The sequence below is a fragment of the Callospermophilus lateralis genome, chromosome 1, assembly GCF_048772815.1.
Source record: "Callospermophilus lateralis isolate mCalLat2 chromosome 1, mCalLat2.hap1, whole genome shotgun sequence".
Lineage (NCBI taxonomy): Eukaryota > Metazoa > Chordata > Mammalia > Rodentia > Sciuridae > Callospermophilus > Callospermophilus lateralis.
Genome location: NC_135305.1, coordinates 204,298,126 through 204,317,640, shown reverse-complemented (window position 1 = coordinate 204,317,640; position 19,515 = coordinate 204,298,126). Strand labels below are relative to the sequence as shown.

General features: G+C 47.3%; 1 protein-coding gene across 1 annotated transcript in view; it reads left to right on the top strand.

Annotated features, from left to right (window-relative positions):
• Positions 1–16,600, top strand: part of Ccdc13 (coiled-coil domain containing 13) — a 37,678-nt gene extending 21,078 nt beyond the window's left edge. The window contains exons 10-15 of the mRNA XM_076869428.2: positions 1,738–1,877; positions 2,420–2,503; positions 4,631–4,753; positions 14,330–14,484; positions 15,279–15,405; positions 15,963–16,600. Coding sequence (XP_076725543.2) covers positions 1,738–1,877; positions 2,420–2,503; positions 4,631–4,753; positions 14,330–14,484; positions 15,279–15,405; positions 15,963–16,122 — 789 coding nt within the window. The 3' untranslated portion in view covers positions 16,123–16,600. The remainder of the gene's footprint in view (positions 1–1,737; positions 1,878–2,419; positions 2,504–4,630; positions 4,754–14,329; positions 14,485–15,278; positions 15,406–15,962) is intronic.
• The last annotated feature ends 2,915 nt before the right edge of the window (positions 16,601–19,515 follow it).

Here is a 19,515-nt window from a genome sequence, read left to right as displayed (position 1 = left end):
TTATTACATGGTGCTGAGGATTAAACCTAGTACCCCACACAAGCTAGGCAAGTGCTCCACCACTGAGCTACAACCCCAATCCCAGAAGACCACACCACTTCATCCAGATTCCAGGATGCTGCGTGACCTGTTCTTGCTGCCATTCCTCCTGCATCTTCTCATCACCTTTCCCCTTCCTCCTACATTATGCCACACAGATGCCACTTTGCTCCTCACATGACTCTGCTTTCTCCTCACTCCAGAGCTGTTCCAAGCCTGAAGCGCACCTCTACTTCCTCCCTAGCTGCCTCTGTCTGGCCAGCTACCCTCAGCTGTTAGGTCTTACTTAGTCCTGAGCACCTCCAGGAAGCACCAGACCCCCAGAATGTGTTGTGTGGCCCTCCCAGGCACTCTCCAACTCCCTCTGCAGCCCTAAGCTAAACCTTTTCAAGGGGGCATAGCCCATCATGCCTTGGTGCCTGCCCCTGAATTGAGCACACAATGGATGCTCCATGGCAGGTGCCTGAGGACACAGCTGGGGCTGCTAGGAGTCAGGCACCTCCAGCTTGAGGTGTGGGGAGAGGAATCACTGGCCTCTGGGGACAAAGATTCTCTGACAGGCATGAAGGTCCCCCAATGACAAAGAAGACGTATGGGTTCTGGTCCACTGAGAGGTTGACTGGCAAAGCCACAGGTGTGTCACAGAGCAGCCCTGCCTTTATTTCTAGGGATTCATGGTCCAGTCAGAGGTGTGAGAGCTTGGTCCAGCCTGATTTGTCCTACATAGCAGTCCATCTCCAGGGCCACAATAGCCTGGGACCATAGGAGTGGCTGTGGTAAAGAATGCTGAAGCCCTTAGGGCTGAGGGAGAGCCTGGAGCAGGAGGAAAGCTGGAACAGAATCAGTGTGACAGGGAGGGGGCACATTGCTTTGTAGTCCTCACCCTGCTTTCCATCCCCAGCTCACTAGGGAGGGACATCTGAAAGGGCATGTAGAAACATTCCAGAATCTTCACATCACTGTCCTTGCTCCAGGCATACAAGAGAAGACAGATCCTACATCAGATGTCACCAGCCAGTAGGGGGCCAAGCATTACCCATAGACAAGATGGCACCTATTGCAAGATTTCTCAGAATGGCTGGGAGTGGGGTCTTGCCAGTTTGTTAGGAACTCACACCAACTGTCCACTCCTTAATGACAGCCTGACCTCCTGTGGAGAGTCCTCTAATGTTCTTTCTTCAGCTTGGCCCCTCCAGGTATCCAGGAGAGGAAGGGGGTGGTGGGAGGGGAGGGGACCTGGAAGCCCAGCCTTCACCCAAGGCTTCTAGTCCTTGCCAAGACCCTGCCAATCTCTCTGGCTCCAGGTGTGTATGAAAGGTCTAGGTATTCCAACTGCCAAAGGGGGCTGGCCTCAGTCATACCTGGCATTTAAGTGCAGCTGCCCTGAGAAGGGGGCCTGCTTGCAGATATCATTCTCCAATCTGCCCCAATTATAAGGCTGCGCACCTCCCTTTGGGACAACTTCCTGGCCCAGCTACCGAGCTCATACCATGTAGCTCCCTTTCTGAAGAGAGGCATTATTAGATGTCATTATCATGCAAGTAGTGCCTTCACCACACAGGCCTGGCTTTTCACTTCTGAAAAGAAGCCTCTTTCACTTTCCCTGAAAGCCCCGAAAGGGAGCCAAGGCCCCCTCCTGCCTTTTCCAGGCCACTGTGCCAAAGCTCTGAGAATTGAACCCACATCTGTCCCCTACAGTATCTTCAGAATAAAGTAGTGGGTGAGGAGTTCAGCGGGCCTGAGGTCCACCCAGCCCACACCAGACTCTTGGAGGACCAGGGTCTGGCCAAGCCTCCAGCCTCAGCAAGCAACCACATCGGCAGGCTGGGATCTTCTCGGTAAGAAAAAAAATGTAAGAGAGGGGTTGGAGAGCGAATTATTAATTATTCAGAAGAAAAGTTGCTTCCTGCTGCCCCTGATGGGAAACCATAGGAACAAGTTTAAGATAACCGGGCTGTTGTTCTTCCAATACGTGGGCCTCTCCCAGTATTTTTGCTCTGCATCTGCAGGACGAACCAATTAGGTCCAGGTTTATTACCTCAAGAGCATGCTGGTTACTGGTTGTAGCTCCCTATAATGGCCTCGTTGAGCTGGCCTCAGAATGCATCTGCTTCTAGGACCCCCAAACAAACTTGGGATGGTTGCTCAAAGTTCTGATATCACCAGGTTCTGTTTCATTTTGAGCAAGCAAGAATTCTGCAAAGAAGAGCAGCAAATCTACAGGGCCACCCAGCCCAGGCTGCTATAAGGCCCACATTGGTCACTTCCACGAGCTTCCTGGATCCCTGCTGGCCCCCATTCTACCTCACACACAGAGGTGAGGCCCAGCCATGCCCAGTCTGCCTTTCCCTGCTGATGGGTCCCTTCTGCCTTTGCACAGCTCTGTGAGCAGCCTGGGTCACACGCTGGTGGAATCTGCTCTCACCAGGCCTTCCCTGTCCAGCCCCCACAGGACCTCACCCAGGTATGAGCCCATTCAAAGGAGGGGAAACTGAGGCCAGGCGAAAGCTAGGGACTCTTCCTCTATTAAATAAGGATGTGGAGGGTCAAGGAAGTTGAGGTCCCAGTTGGTAGAGAACTGGAACCTTGGCCTCTTGATGCCAGACTGTGTTCCTTATCTTCCTGGGCCTGGCTCCCAGTACCTTCACTGGCCTTCTCTTCCTCATGGAAAATCAGTCTCTAGAGGGAGAATTTCACCTCATATGGGTTCCCACTTTAAGTCACTGATATCCCCTCAGCTCTCTGGCCTCTCTTTGTTGATAGAATCAAGCCTAAGGGCTTAAATGGGCCTTTTGTTCTTACTGCCAGCTCATAGACAAAGGATGGTTTTGTCCTACCTCTAAGTCCTGTCCCGAGCCCTGCCCACTGTCCACTGGAGCCATGCTCCTGCTTGTCAGTACACCCCCGCCCCTCAGGCAGGTCAGCTCAGGTTCCAGGCGAGGTCCCCAAGTGGGCTCCGTCCTACTTCTGACTCACTGTGTGGCTCTCGGCGAGTTGGTCCTCTCTCTGGGCTATCATCTCCCCCAAAGTACCTGAGACATTTCTGGCCTGATGTCTGGACCAAGGTCAGACCTGCAGTTGTCCTACCCATCAGGTTGTGGTCATAAGAGCACTTAGAGGCAAGTAGACTGACACAGAGCCACAGGGCACATGCCACTACTGAGGGTGGGGAGGCCTCATCACAGCAAAAGGAGGATGGGCAGACTCTTTCTGTGAGGTTTCAATCACAGCTCTGAAAGCAAGGATATGAGCAAAATGACCATTCAAAGTTCCTTCCAAACTTATGTGGCTATGACCTCTGAACTCCACAGGGACACAGGATTGGCTGCCCAGACTGCTGGTTTTCAAGCCTGTTTCTTCTACAATACATAGATAGGCCTTGCCTTCACGGAGCTTACAGTTCCTTCCCATCAGTGATGGGATAGGAGTTCATGGGGCAGAAAGTGTATCTGAAAGAGCTGCCATGGTTTGACCCACTCTCTTCAGGTGACTCTAATGGGATGCCTGGGAATAGGACAGAGCTGGGGGCCAGCCCCATCTTCCTGCATCTCCTCTGCTCCATTCGAGAATCATGGAGGTGACTAGATAGGGCCTTCCAAGCTGTACCATGCACATAGGTCACTAGGGATCTACTAGGTTGAATATAGGTTCTGAGGCTGCAGGTCTGGGATGGAGATTAGGGTTCTGCATTTCTAACAAGCTTCTAGGCCATGCTAAAGTCACTGATCCAGAGTAGTTTTAGCCATTGATTTGAGTAGCAATGCCCTAAAGCATTTTAGGACTCAGAACACAGAGGGGTCTGCAGTCCTCAGAACCCATCTCAACCAAACCCCCTCAATATTCAGAGGAAAACTGGGGCCAAGAGAGGGTAAGAGGCCTTCCTAACACCCCAGAGAGAGTTGGCCCTCAGGCTCACATGCCAGACCAGCTTCAAGATGCTGCCCATTTCTGTAACCTCCCTATATCCAACATTGCTGGAAGAGCAAGTCCAGGGTCACACAATGTCACACTAGGAAACATGAGGGCACAAGCAGAGAACAACAGGGAACTTACTCGTGGGCTCTGGGGGTTTTGAACATAGAGTCCACCTTCTGACTTGGCCCCAGGCAACAGGTAAGGAACCAGTAGGCAGGACCAATGGTAAGGAGCAAAGCAGTGATGGACTGCAGAACATTGACCAAGACACAAAGCCCAATGTCCAGGCTCCAGGAGAGTGGACTGGATTCAGGGCCAAACCAGGAGATGCAGAAGGTCTGGGACAAGCTGGCAGGACCACAGATTAGGGCCTCCTGACATTGGGCACAGCAGCCAAACCCCAGAGACCACACAGGTATGGGTACCCTGGGCAGCTTTCATAGCAGCCCGACTAATCTCAGCCCCCCACAGTAATGGGATGGACAGAGGTCAGTGTAACTCTAGCAGCTAAGTAAGGCTAGGAATGATGGACCAGGATGGGTTGGGTTGGGTTCCTTCTCTGGCTATCTCTGAGAACCTCTGACTGTCCTTCCACTCCCTCCCACCATCACAGGGGTAAGTGTGTGTCTTCAGGCTTCAGATGACCTCTGCCCTCTGCCCTCCTCCCTAGTCCCAGGTGCTTGGACTCCCCAGAACAAAAAGGCTGGCAAGCACAAGTGACAGAGATCAAGGCCCTCTGGCAGGCCACCGAGGTGGAGCGAGACCGGCTCACTGAGTTTGTTACTGTCCTGCAGAAACGGTAATATCTGTCACCCAGGAATTCTCCCTTAGACCCACATGTGGTGGGAACTGGATCTACCTCATGTGAGAGCTTGGCTCCCGTGGTGTCGGTCCAGGCTATGCCACTCATGTGCCCACCCAAATGCCCCATGACTTTGGGGCCCTGCCATCACGCTGAGGTTTTCCCACAACCCTATCCTATGTGCACCCAGTAGGACCGCATCATGGCATGTGGACTCGAGGTGGGATTCTCAGGGAGGGACACCTTGGAGTAGTTAAGTCGGTCAAATCAATCCAGCAATAAATTAAAATCCGTGGCAGGACCGGCATTGTACCTGGTCGTGTTGGAGGTTGGAGGGGAGAAGACGCAGGCTGGGCTGATGTCTAGAATTACCAAGAGCAAGAGAGACGAGGGGCTGAGACTTCTCTGGGGAGGCAGTGGACCAGGAGGTACAGTGGCCTCCAAAGGGTTGTTGACAGACTTCCACTCAAATAAATCAGTGCTTCTTGCTCAAGTGACCGTTTTGGCAAGAACTGCAGATGCCCAGGCCAACACATGGCCAGCCATGTGACCTCCACACTGAAAAATACAAAAGACACCATTGAGTTTCTGTCCTAACAGGCTGTATCATGTATCAGTCAAGTTTCTTTGATGACAGATAATAGAAACTAATTCTGGCTGAATTAAATTTTTGGAAGGTACTGGAAAACTCCAAGATGAAGAGCAGGGAGCCCAAGAAGATACAGGGATCTTGGTAGCAAGAATCTTTGGGCAGTCTTTTCTGGGGCATGGGAATGACTTTTGTTCTTGTGCCAGTGGTTTCTGGGGAACCAGGTCCAGCTGGCCTGTACAGCCCCCATGTCTGCCCCTCATGACTAAAGCACCTCCGGGTGCAGACACATACTCAACACCAGCCTTCTTTCCCACTTCCCATAAGTTACACCTGCAATTGGGAGGTGACTCCGTCATCTGTTGCTGCTTAACAAGCTGCCCACAATTTAGTGGCATAAAACACGATGGTTGGTTCTTTTTCTTGATTCTGTGGGTTCACTGGGAATTTGCTGGGTCACTTAGATGGCCTCGTTCAGCTGGAAGCCCAGCAGGGCCACCTTGGTTCTTCTACCTGGAATCTCTCCCTAAGAGAGCTCATCTTCTGGGCCTCTCCATGCAGTGCTGGGATTAGAGTATCCACAACCAAGGCACCCATGACACAGATCTAAGGATGCTGTCACTCTAAGAGTCATGCACATACAACACTGTCAGCTCACACCTTCTGGAGTCCTCAGAGTCATTCTGCTCCCCTGTGTCATTGGAGGGTGCCAGGAAACTCTGTGGGGCTGGCCCAGGCCCATCAACCAAGACACATCACTTTCCTTACTCTAGAGCCTTGCCCTCTCCCTGGGCTTTTAGCAAGAAAATGAAGCTCATTCCACACTCCAAACTTCCTAATCTGTTTGGACTTCTGATCCCAAAGCACTGGACTTCCTTTCTCAGAGATCCTCAATGTTCATTCCTTTCTTGATCCTTAGAGTTTGTCGCAAGCTTACACAGGAGTGGTCTTTATGTAGCTTCCCCCTCCTGTACTCTGCCCTACAAATTCCAGGGGCCTTCATGTTCCTCCTCTGTCCTGTTGACCAGTCTCCTGTCCTTATCCCAGTAAGACTACTGGGCTCTGCTGGGATTCCCTCTCCCTCATGCTGAGAAAAGACCTCAGGCAAAATCCAGGACAGTGGAACTCAAGTCATTGTTTCCTTTCTCTCAAGTATTGAGTTCCGTGCCTGTTGTCCTGTTACCTATTGTCTGAAAACAAGTTATTTCTTAGATTATGTCCATTTCTCTAATTATTTACAATAGGAGGGCTGGTGTGGTTAGTCTACCACAGCAAAAGTTAACTAAATATGTCTCTCTTTTTAAAAAAGAAAAAAAAAAGCATATAGTTGGCTTTGTTTTTAAATTCAACCTGAAAATTTCAGTGTTTTAAGTATAAGAGTCTAACCCTTTTTCATTTTTATAGTATTTAATCATCTCAAGTAATATTTTCTACTTGCAATGATTTTTGCTCCTTTTTCTCCTTTCTTTTCTCTGATACTAGACTGACCAAGTGTTATTTCCCTTTCTTCTAGACAAGTTTGGAAGTTATACATTTTATCTGTATTCTTTGAGTGTGATCCTTAACTTTTAACATAAAACACAGCTCAGGAGATTTAAAAATCAATAGGTTTCTTTACATCATTGTGAGCAATAGAATAAATTAAGAATGTTTTAGCTAGGTGCAGTGACACATGCCTATAAATCCCAGGAACTCAGGAGGCTGAGGCAGGAGGATTGCAAGTTCAAAGCCTGCCTCAGCAATTTAGGAAGACCCTGCCTCAAAATAAAAAATTAAAAAGGGCTGGGGATGTTGCTCAGTGGTTAAGCACCCCTAAGTTCAATCCCAAGTGTGTGTGTGTGTGTGTGTGTGTGTGTGTATGAATGCTTTAACTCTAATTTTTCCACTTGTGTCTTTCATGTGACTGTTTTTTTTTTAAGATTTTTTTTTTTTTGGTTAGACACAATACCTTTATTTTATTTTATTTATTTATTTTTATGTGGTGCTGCAGATCCAACCAGGGCCTCGCGCATGCTAGGCGAGCGCTCTACCACTGAGCCACAACCCCAGCACCCATGTGACTGTTTTTTAACAGTCTTGTCCACATTCTTTCTTTAAATACCCTGAAAATATTAAGTAAATTGTATTTCTTTTCTTTGTTGTGATACTTGGAGTTAAACCCAGCAGCTTTCTACCACTCAACAATATCCCCAGACCTTTTCTCATGTTTTTAAATTTTTGAGACAGAGTTTCATTATGTTGCCCAGGCTAGTCTCAAACCTGAGGTCCTCCTACCTCAGCCTCCCAGATTGCTGGGATAAGAGGGTGCACCACTGTGGCTGATTGGTATTCCTTTCCCTTTGGCAGCATGCTTACAGATAGATGTCTTTCCTCTTGGTGCTTCTTGTACCTCAGTCTTCCTTCTGGGTTCAGTTTCCCTACTGAGGTACATGTGTTAGTTCATTGGGGCCATAAAAATGGTCAACTCCCTGAATCTTTACTTTTAAGTGTTTCTATTGTGCCATTCTCTTAAAAGAGAATTTAGGAGAAACTTTGGCATAGAAATCTGAGTAGATGGGTATTTTTTCTCAGTACTTTGTGGCCATTATTTCATCTTTTAGCATCCACTGTTACTAAAAAGGAATCTGCTAGCAGTTTGTCATCTGTGTGTAGATATCCTTTCTCTCTGGATACTTTTTCATTTATTCTCTTTGTCTTTGATATTGTAAGGTTTCACTGTGATGTGTCTAAATATATGATACACAAACACACATACACACACATATATACACATATATATATACACACATATTCCTATATATATTTTCCAACAAATTTATTTTCCCAATTATAGATATATATATTTCCTATGATATTTTCCTGTATGTATTTTCTATACATTTTTCCTATATATATTATTCTCCTATATTATTATTATCATTATTATTATTATGCTATTTTTATGTTCAGGAATTAGTGTACTTTTTTAATTCAAGGACTTCAATCTATGTATTGCCAAGGACTTTTCTTTATTTGTTGCTTCTTGATTCTCCCTGTTCTTTTTACTAAAATGTTCAGCCACCACACATTAGAATTCCTTGCTTTCTTACATAATTTTTAACTCTATATTTTAGGCTGAATTCCAAATGATTTCTCCAAATCTATCTTCCAGTTCACTAAATCTCTTGAGTTGCACTTCATCTACCATGAAACCTATTTTAATAACTGTTGTGTGTTATTATAGCATTTGTCCTGTTCTCTTGCTTATAGCATTTGTCCTTTCATTAAGACTTCTTGCCTTTCCAGAGTGGGGGTGTAGCTTAGTGGCAGAGAGCTTGACTATCATGTGCAAGGCCCTGTGTTTGATCCCCAGCATGATAACCAAACAAACAAACAAAGATTTATTGTCTTTCTCTTTTCAATAATTTTAAACTTAGTCCTTTCAAATAGTTGTATCACCTTTATTACCTAGGGATGTAAATAGCATCTGTTGATTGACTCTTCACTTGGGATGAATGTTCTCCCCGTGTGGCTTGTATTTCTGGTGGTGTGAGCTCATCTTCAGTGGGGATTTTCTTGTGGCAGTTCTTAGGCTATGAAAGTGCTCCTAGAGCGTGGGTCTTCGGTTGTTTCTATGGAGCCCTTGGGGTTTCAGTGGTTTCTGATCAGTGCTTTATGCTAATTTATTGGCTTAGGGTTTCCGGAACACAGGAGTGCTGCCTGTGTTCAGTTTCTCACGACTGATGAGCCTCCACCCTGCCCTGCCCCAGGCCCCAGTGGACTACAGCTTCCTCACCACTTCCCTGCACTTGTTGATGGAGATTATCTTAATTCTGATTATCACAACCAAGGTATTCTGTTGAAGTGTCTAGAATTATATTAACTCACTTGTAATTAACTTGCTGCCTTAGAGATGTACAAGTTTATATCAGCTGCCCTCATGTTGGCATTAAAACCCCTGCCTTACACTATTGGAAGTTTTGCTAGGTTTTCTACTAGAAATGTATATTTACTTATTGCATAAAGTCTCTGTTTCTCCAACACCCAATTCCACATTCTTCATAAATAAGAACAATTAAAACTACTAAATTTTTCTTTCCACACCCAATAATATATACATGCATATGTACATACATGTGTATATGTATATGTGTGTATTTCGCCATATGGACAACGCATGTATTACGTATATTATCAAAAAGTAGCTTCACACTAAACATATCTACAAATAATGGCAAATTGCCCTTTTAAAATGAGTCAAATTTGCATTCCTACCAATCATGTGAACTCTTGATCCTTTCCCCATAGCCTCTCCTATAGTAAGTTTTATCAGTCATTAACATTTTTTCAAACTCATTAAGGAACACTAATATCTCATTATTATCTTCATCTGTTTTGCTGTGACCAAAAATGAGGAGCTGGGTACGGTGGTGCACGCCTGTAATCCCAGTAGCTCAGGAGGCTGAGGCAGTAGGATTGCAAGTTCAAAGCCAGCCTCAGCAACTTAATGAGTCCCTAAGCAACTTAGTGGGATTCTTTCTCAAAGAGAAAGGGCTGAGGACGTGGCTCAGTGATTACGCATCCCTGGGTTCAATCCTCAGTACCACAAAAAAAAAAAAAAAAAAAAAAAAAAAACTTAAAAAAACAAAACATTGAAGATGAGCATGTTTTTCACATAACCCGGTATGTGTTCTTTTCTGTTAACTACCTATTTGTGCCATTGCACATTTTTTGAAATTGTTTATATTTTTTCTTAATTTATAGAAGATCAATTTACGTATTATACATATAATATTATGTATATAATGTTATGCATATTTACCTTCATAAAGATCTTGTATTATTTGTGTTAAATTAATTGTTGGTTTGGGAAATCTCCTGAATATTGTTTATCAAATCCTCACAATTACAGCATACATGAAAGTAAAATTTTTTAAAGATTTTTTAGTTGTTAATAGACTTTATTAATATATAGGTGGTGCTGAGAATCGAACCCAGTGCCTCACACATGCTAGGCAAATGCTCTACCACTGAGCCACAACCTTAGCCCCAAAAGCAAAAATTTTAATGTCGAAATATTTACTAATAATTTGACCACTTAATATTCTTCACTTTACACTGGCATTGGGCCAATCTGGTCAGACTCTTGAAATACAATGACAATCAATTTTGAAATAACAAGACAAGACTTTCAAAATATTTGGAATCTCATGAGGTTGACACACCTGATGTTAGAGGATTGTTAGAATCACACTCCAAGCCATTGACAAATGAGGGTCTGGCTGACTTAGAGCAGTTAACAATTGAGGAAGAGAACATTGGTGAGGACAAAGCCTGGCCGAAAGAGAATAATTGGAGATCCGAAGGGTCTGAGAGTCTTGAGGGCAAAGACTATGGATCCAGGCCTGAGGAGCAGCCTCAGACCAGGCCACAGGAGGAGGAGTGCGAGGGAGCTGGCTCTGGTGTGTTTGTGGGAAAGCTGTAGCACTTACTGATAGAGTAGAAGCCGAAGGTGAGGAAGAAAGCAAGCATGACTCTCAGCTTTGGGGGCTGAGCAACTACATGAGTGATGGTGATGTGTATCAAGATGGTGAAGGCACAATTTGGGGAAGAAATCCAGAGTTTGATTGCTTCTAAGTTTTTGTGGAAACTCATAACATGCTTTTACCATTTTAGTATGGCGTTTGCTGCTGTTTTATTGTTTTGCCTGGTATAAATGGAATACAAAGTTAAACAAAAGGAAACTGTTACTGAAATCCATAACAGAAAAATGAAAGCCCCACCCCACAGACAGTGCTTCAGTAGCTTCTGCTTGTTCCTCTTTGTTTTCAGTTCATCCACTGAATTATATTAGCCTTATATTTATTTGTTTTTAAATTTTTAATTTGTTATAAATGTTTAAATTGGATCATATATTATGCATAATCTTCAGCTACTTATTTCATTTAGTAACATATTGCAGAACTTCTCTTCATGTCAGTACATATTCTTTTTATGGTTACAGAGTATCTTATCATGTAAATCCACCGATTGATTTACCATTCCTCTATTCATGAGTTATTGGTTTCTGAATTTAAAATACTTTATTGTGTTAAGATGTTTCCTTCTGTTCTCCTTTTTACTTGAAGCAATTTGTTTGATTTGGTTTGTTTTTGCAGTGCTGGGAATCAAATCCATGGCCTTATACATGCTAGACAAGCAGGCTACCACTTGGCTATATTTCCAGTCACTTTGAGTTTTTAAAATCAGAAATAAGGAATGATTTACCAATGTTTCTTCAGCATCTGTTGAAGGACCATGTGATTTTTCTCCTTTAACCCTAATTCTGATGTTGACTCTAGTGTGCCTGGAACAATGTTGTATCATTCTCTAACAATACCACCGGGCTTTAGTTTCTTTCTTAAAAAAGAAAATTTGTGTTTTCACTGTGGAAGGCAGAACATTATCTAATATTATCCCCCAAATCCCTGCCCCCTTATATACAGGCCTTTTATACTTCCATTCCCATCATTGTGGTCAGAACCCATGAATATGGTGGGATATTGTTGCCATGATTATGTTAGCTTACATGGCAAAGGGGAGTTTGCAGACATAATTAAGTTTACTAGTCAGGTGACTGAGTTGATCAAAGTGAGAGAGACGGCAGACTTCATTGCATGAGTCTAGAGGTCAGAGACAGAGGAAGCCAGAGAGTTGAAGCAGCAGCTAGTCTCCTGCTGACCTTGAAGACATTCTCCTGCAGACTGCCCTGCTGTGGGGAAGATCACATGGCAGGAATGGTGGGTGCTCTCTAGGAGCTAGCAACCACCCCTAGTCAATATCCAGCAAGAAAATGAGGTTCTACAGCCACAAGAGAACTCAATTCTGCTAACAAATGGAATGAGCTTGGAAGAAGACCCCAAGATGAGCTAGCGTAGCAGCCCTTCTGACACCTTGATTTCAGGCTGACCTCTGCAGCCCAGGATATCAGCCCCCAGGGCCATCACTGCTCAGTCACCTTCAGTGACTGCAGCATTTTTCTTCAAGAAGCCCAGGCAGGTGGGAGAAGCAGACCCACCTCTTGCCACTCACAGGGGAAAGCACCTCAGTCTTCTTAAAAACCCCTGTTAACACAGACACAGGACCAGAGTCTCCTTGTTACCACTGTAGACAACAGGTCAGGTTCATGTGTATGTCACTTCCAAGTCTTGCTCCTTATGTCATCCCACTCCACCCTGTTATCTCCTGACCCTTGTTCTTGAAGTTACAGACCTGAATACGTAGCCGTGGACATGTCATTATTTAGTGAGCTTTTTTATATAAATGGTATAATATGTATTCTTGTGGCAATTGCTCTTGTTCTATGACTTGGAGATTAGCCACGTTTGTATGTATAGCTCTACCTTGTTCTTTGTCATTGCTAGACCAGTGCTGTCCAATAGAAGTTTCTGAGATGATGGATTTGTTCTAGATCTTCACTGACCAATGCAGTAGCCATTAGCCACATGTGGTTTTTGAGAACTTGAAGTGTGCCTAGTATGACTGAAGAACTAAATTTTAAATTTTATTTAATTATCATAACTTTAACAGCTTCATGTGGATGAAAGGCCACTGTGTTGAATAGTATAATGGTTCTGTCATATTCTATCATGTTTCATAGTATGAATATGTCACCATTTATCTTTTCCCTGTTAGTGGGACTTAAAGATTAAACAAATCTTGGGGCTGGGGCTGGAGCTTGGTGATGGAGCACTCGCCTAGCATGTGTGAGGCCCTGGGTTCGATCCTCAGCACCACATAAAAATAAATAAAATGAAGGTATTGTGTCCAACTACAACTAAAAACAATATTAAAAAAAGATTAAACAAATTTTTCATGTGAAATAACCACACAACAAGGTCTTCAAGGCCCATGGATTTATGACACACATATAGAAAACAAAACAATAAACATAAGACAAACATTAACTCCAGGAAATGTAATCATTAGTGAACTATGTGTCAGCTCTGAATAATTGTCCAATATATCCCCTGTGGTAGTCAGGATTTTGATGCCTGTGTCCTTTGCTGTAATGCCTGCAAAGGGTTTTGCGGATGTAATGATCATGATGGCCCCTACGATAGGAAGATTATCCTGGATTATCAGGTGGGCCAAATCTAATCACTTGAGCCCATAAAAGCAGAGACATTTTTCCATCTGGGGTCATTCAAGAGTTATGCTACAGAAGGCATCATACATGAAAGATTCAGAGCTGACTATGAAGACAGAGGGGGCAAAGTGCCCTTTAGAAGCTAAAAATGACCCCTAGCCAACAGTAGCAGGAAACAGTCCTTCAGCTACCTACAACTGGATTCTCCCAACACCCTGAATGGATTTAGAAACAGATTCTCCCCTAGAACCTCCAGATAACAGCCCAGGTTAGCTGACACCTTGATTTTGGCTTGTGATACCTGGAGCAGAGAACCCAAAAGAACCGGCTCCCTTTCAGATATACAGAAATGTAAGACAATGCGTTTGTGTGATTTCAAGCTGCCTATTTTGTGGTAATTTGTTACAGTAGCAACAGAAAACTAACACACCACCTAATATCAATTCAGTCAAAAAGAGGAAAGTAGGTTCTGTTGGGTAGGGGGAGAGTGCTAAAATAAAACCAAATTCTGATTCCGCATGACAGGAAGTCAAAAGATTATATTTAAACCTTAAAAAAAAAAAAGCAGCACAAGCATCTGTAGAAATGTGGCAGTAAACACTCAAAAGAAGCAGCTTAAAATGCTAAAAGTGGTTGCTTCTGGGGAACAAGAATCCAGAGTGAAGGGCGTAGGGATGGGCTGCCAATTTTTTTCATTTTAAGCCTTGAAGAGAACTATGTGGTTTTTCAGTGCACATTTCTATGTTACTGCAATGAAAATCCAGAACAATTTCCACCACCCAGTGTAAGATATGCCCACCTCTCTCGGAGCCTCAGTAGGTGGGCCAGGGGCTGCCCCTGCCTGCCAGGGCGTGTGCAGCCCCTCTATAATGACCAGGTTGGAGGAGAGCAACAGCAAGCTCCTGGAGGCGGAAAGGAGGCTGCAGGGGGAGCGGCACCACACTGTGGTACTGGAGCAACATCTGGAGAAGATGCGCTTGGAGCCTGGCAAGGCATCCGCCTCACAGAAAGCAGCCCCCAAAAATAAACCAGGTAGGGACCAAGGAAGGGTCCTGATGTGGGAAGTAGGGGCAGCCTCGCTGCTGAGGGAGGAGGCAGTTAACTCTGCTCTTTGGCCTTCATCAGGGAGTGTGGGAAGTGGAGTTTGTATGAGGGCAGAGCTCTGCCTGCCTCTGTTACTGTGCAGCCTCTCCCAGCTCCCAACCAGAAGCAGGAGCCCCAGTGACCCACGGGCCCACTTGGACCTGGCCCAGCCTCGTGTTAGCCCTTAGCATGAGGGGGCAGTACCTCTGCTGAATGTCCTCAGCCACTACTTCCTGCCTCCCCAGCAGCCCTCTACCTTCTGTGCCCAGTGAACCTTGTTCACAGTTGCTCTGCTGGGTCAGCCAAAAGTAGTCGTGGCTGAAACAGCAGAGGAGACCCTTTTTGCCTCCACATAGGTGAACTTGTATGAGGGCTCTCGTGGCCTCTCCACAGGCTGGGAGACCCAAGCTCTTCTGTCTTGTGGCTCCACCATCCTCAACGCACAGCTCCAACTCCTGGTCCAAGGTGGCCACTGGAGCTTCCCTGCCAGCAGCAGGAAGGGGAGGAAGGAAGGGGACAACCTGCCTCTCATCTTGTAAGGTGGCCTGCGTCACTTGTGCTGTGGTCACACCCAGACCCTAGACAGAAGAACACACTCCAGGCTTGTGCTGAAGCTGGGGGATGTGGTCTTTAAGTGAAAGGCCAGTCGCTGTAACGGTTTTTTTCAAGAGTGGTCCCAGACCAGCCACGTCAGCATGGTGTGGGCTGGGGTGAGCTAGGGGTCAGGATGGCAGAGCCAGAAGACTGCCCTGCTGGTCTGCCAGCCTCTAACACCAGGCCCAACCCAACAGGAAGTGAGAAAAAGGACCCATCCTCTGCCCAACTCTCCAGTGTACCTGTGGAATTGCAGATGGAGGAGCTGACCACCAGGTGCTTCCTGCCCCCTCTTCCTGAAAGGGTAGTAGTCTAGGTAGAGGTGCTACGAAGGGCAGAGGGACTGTCCCTCCCTGCTTGCACTTTTGACTTCTATTTGCCCAGAGGGCTGGTTCTGCTGGGTCCTAGATTCTAGGCTTCCAATTCAGAGATCTCCCTGCAGTGGCCAAGGGGCCCAGGCACTCCCTGATGACCCCAGAGTCCCAAGAGAAGCTTCATTAAGCGGGGTTTGCTGGACCCACTTTCTCCCTCAGTTGGCTTTATAAGACAATGCAAAGGGAAAGGGGAGAAAGCACCTCTACAAATGAGGCTCCTGCTTGGGATAGCTGATAATGCTGGGGCTACTGGGCACTAGACCCAAAGCTGTGGGTGGGCCCAGAGAGGACTCCAGCATGGTATTCCTCCTGGGGAGGGGGTAGGGCAGAGGAGGGGGTGGGTCAGAGAAAACCCTGAGCCTAAACAGCAGTCATGCTGGAGCTGCAATCCAGGGCCCCCTGGACACCGCCACCATGTGCTACTCAGACCACACTCAGCCCTGTCTCCCTGTGGTCCAGGCTGGCCATCCAGGTGGAGGAGAACGAAATGCTGAAAGCCGCCCTGGGCAATGCCCTGCGGGGAAAGGAGGAGGACTTCCGCATGTACCACGAGACCCTTAGCCAGGTGAAAGGGGTCTTCCTGCAGGCCCTGCGGCAGCAGAAAGCGGACAAGCACTAGGATGCGGCCCTGTGTTAGCCAGGCCAGTGGGACAGCTCAGGCCTTGAGAGGATGAGGCTGTCTGAGGACTGCGTCTGATTCAGGAAGTCATCCGGGCACCAGCTCAGCTCTGCCCTCAAAAGCAGCTCCTTCAGAGTGACCACAGCCCACACTTCAAGCCAGAAGAGAAGCCATGGCAAAACCATGCAGGAACACTGGGCAGATGTGGCTGTGACGGGGGGAGGCCCAGCAGCCCACCAGCCTCAGCCAGAGCTCTGGGACCAGCCAGCTGTGAATGGACAGATGCAGTCCCCCGAGCAGGTGCTCATGGCCCTTGTCTTAGAACCTGCCTGGGGGCCCCTGCATGCCCACAGGCTCCATATGCACAGCAGAACCCCTGGTGCCCTGGGATGGGCACATTGCCCAGCCTCCCCCACCTACTTGGCCCTCCTCACTAGGCATCCCCCTGCCCTGCCCTGGCTCCATCTGTGGCCCTCCCCATCCACAGAGTAGGGCAGCACACTCCCGGCCTCTTTGTCAGCCTGCTGCTCAGATGCCAAGCTTGGACTTGTAATAATAATTGTTATTTTCATAATTGCTGCATCTCCCATGGAAATCTGAGTGGTAATCTCCCATGGAAACCTGACCCCACCCGTCTGTCCTCTAATAATACAGGGGATTGCGCCCTATTTCACAGATGGGGAAAATGGGGCTCGCAGGACTGAAGCTATTATTTCACTCTGGTCAGCCTCCAAAACCAGAGGCCCCAGTTGAGCAGCTCCCCAGGGCAGGGATGCCCATCTCACTGCTGAACAGCTCTGCACCTCACTGGTTGCTCCAGAGGGCACCTCCTGCTGCTCCCAAAAGGCTGTGTGGGTGGGCACTGGTGGCAGAGAGCAGAAGTGGGGCTGGGCTGGAGCTTTGGGCAGAAGGGTTTTGAGGAAGTGTGTGAAGACATGGGTGTGGTGCACCTCCCTCCCCATGGTGAGCTGGAAAGGCTGCTGAGGAGGTGACCCTGGGAGCCCCCATCTTCTGTGTGACTGTCACAGCATCATCCTCTTGGCTGCAATTACAGTCACAGGGAAGGCTGACTCCAGGGAGGGTGAGTAGCCTATAGCTACACACACCACCCCCAGATGCACTGGCCACACAGATGCACAGGCACACACACAGAGGCAGACACACAGGAGCATGTAGCTGTGTACACACAGGTAGACACGCATGCAAGCACAAGTGAGCACGTGTATGTGGATGCAGACAGTCCCCACGTGAGACACAGTTATGTGTGTAGCTTGTACAGTGACACAAATGCAGGAGCACATACTATGACAATTCGTCTCCTTCCTCCACCTGGAGGTCCTGAGACTACATCTGCTCAGGCCATCCCTCAGAGATGGGAATGGAGGGGATCAGAGCTGGTCCCACTGCCCTCACCCCCCTGAGAGAGCCTCTGCCTCCAAGGGCAGCACAGTCTAGAGCTCCCACAGTAAGGTGGCACAGAGCCCATTGGAATGAAGTGGCAATTCTGATGGGCTCTAAGGGCTTCTGGGAACGCATACTTTCTTCCTGGTTCCTTGTGAAGGGCAATGGCCAAGCAGAGAGCCAGAGAAGAGCAAGAGGGCCTGTGCTGGGAGGGGACAGTGAAGGACAGTGAGGAGTGGGCCAAATGCAGAGTGTGGACACCAGGTCAAGTAACTGACACTTTCTTCAGGCCCTGGGGAGCCCTGTGAGGGTGATCTGAGCATGTGGGGACCCAGGCTTCAGTCCTCAGCAGAGTCCTTAGGACAGAAGGAGGCATAGGACCAACCATCCTCCCTTAGGATCACGTTGGAGAAGAGGAGGCAGGGTGTGATCCACACCCACCACTCCAGGGTGCCTCTGCTGTCCTTCTTGGCTTGGGGCTGGGCTGAGAGAGAAAGGAGCATCCCATCAAAGGGCGTGAATCTCTCTCTCCACTTGCCAGCTGTGTGGCCTTGGGCAAATCATGCAACCTCCCTGAGACTCCATGTCATCTATAAAATGGGGACAGTAATAAAAACCTCCCTTAAGGGCTGTTAATAGATGTCAAAGAATACCCCAGAAGGCTAATTATTGCCTTGCTGTTTACTATGATACAAGGAACATGTATCTATAGTTTGATTTCATTCCACTGCAATAAAAATAGGATTTATAATAAGAGAGTGGGGAGAAAAGCTGCTGCTAGCCAGACACAGTGATCTTGTTTACACATTTTTAGATAAACTGATGAGTTGGCATCTTTTCGGGGTCAGTCTGCGCATAGTTCAGTCCTTAGGTCACCTATGGATATAAAATCTAGTTTATACAATCTTCAAGTTCTATAGGCAACCTTGAGCATTTTTTTGTTTTGTTTTGTTTTGTTTTTGGACTGAGGATTGACCCCAGGAGTGCTCTACCACTGAGCTACATCCCCAGCCCTTTTTATTTTTTTATTTTGAGAGTCTTGCTAAGTTGCTGAGGCTAGCCTTGAACTTGTGATCCTCCTGCCTCAGCTTCCTGAATCACTGAGATTACAGGTATGCGCCACTGCTTCTGGCTCAACCTTGAGAGTTTTACCATGGAGCTATGTGCCAGGGCTTTTTCACACCCACTGGCACCTTCAGCTTAGTTAGACCAGATCCGCTCCATCCCATCATCACAACCCTCTTTAGGATTCATGGAGTTAAAAAGTGTTAAATGCTTAGAGCAGCTGCTGACATACAGTAAGCACACCATAAATGTTAGCTCTTAATCACCCTGTGTTAGGTCAGCAAATATTTATTGAGCAGCTCTTTTGCCCAGGAATGAAGGTGCTGAGAAATGGCCCCCAAACTCCAGGAACTCTGAGGACCCTGGGGAGACAGACTCCTTTCAGGTCACCATCCATTCTGCTGGCCAGTCACCAGACAGTGAATGCCAACTGCATGCCAGCCTCACCAGGCCTGGGTGGGGGTGGGGGTGGGGATAAAAGTGACTTACTTCCTTCTTTCTGGGAGCTCCCTGTCCCATTAGAGAGGTGCGGGAAATGGGGCCATGATGGGGGGCTGGGGAAGGGGAAGGATGCAGAGACAGGCTGTGGCACCACAGAGCCCCCTACCCTACACTCCTAATCCCAGCTCCCATGTAAGGGTGCAGGGAGGGAGAGGGGAGGCATGGGACAGTCTGGAAGGATTTTTAAGGGAAGGAGGAATTGTTGGGGCCAAGGACTGGATCCTGAGAGATCTAACCCAGCTGGCGTGGGGAGGAGTAGAGCTTGGTCTGCACAAGTTGGTGCCCACGGCCCTCCTGGCAGCACCAACTATCCTCAGACCCTGAGGAAGGCTTCCCCATCTCTCAGGTAGTTGGGCAGCAGGTGGGCTGAATGAGAACTCCTGAGGCCCCTGCCCAGGGCCTCAGGCATGGAGGGGGCAGGTGCCC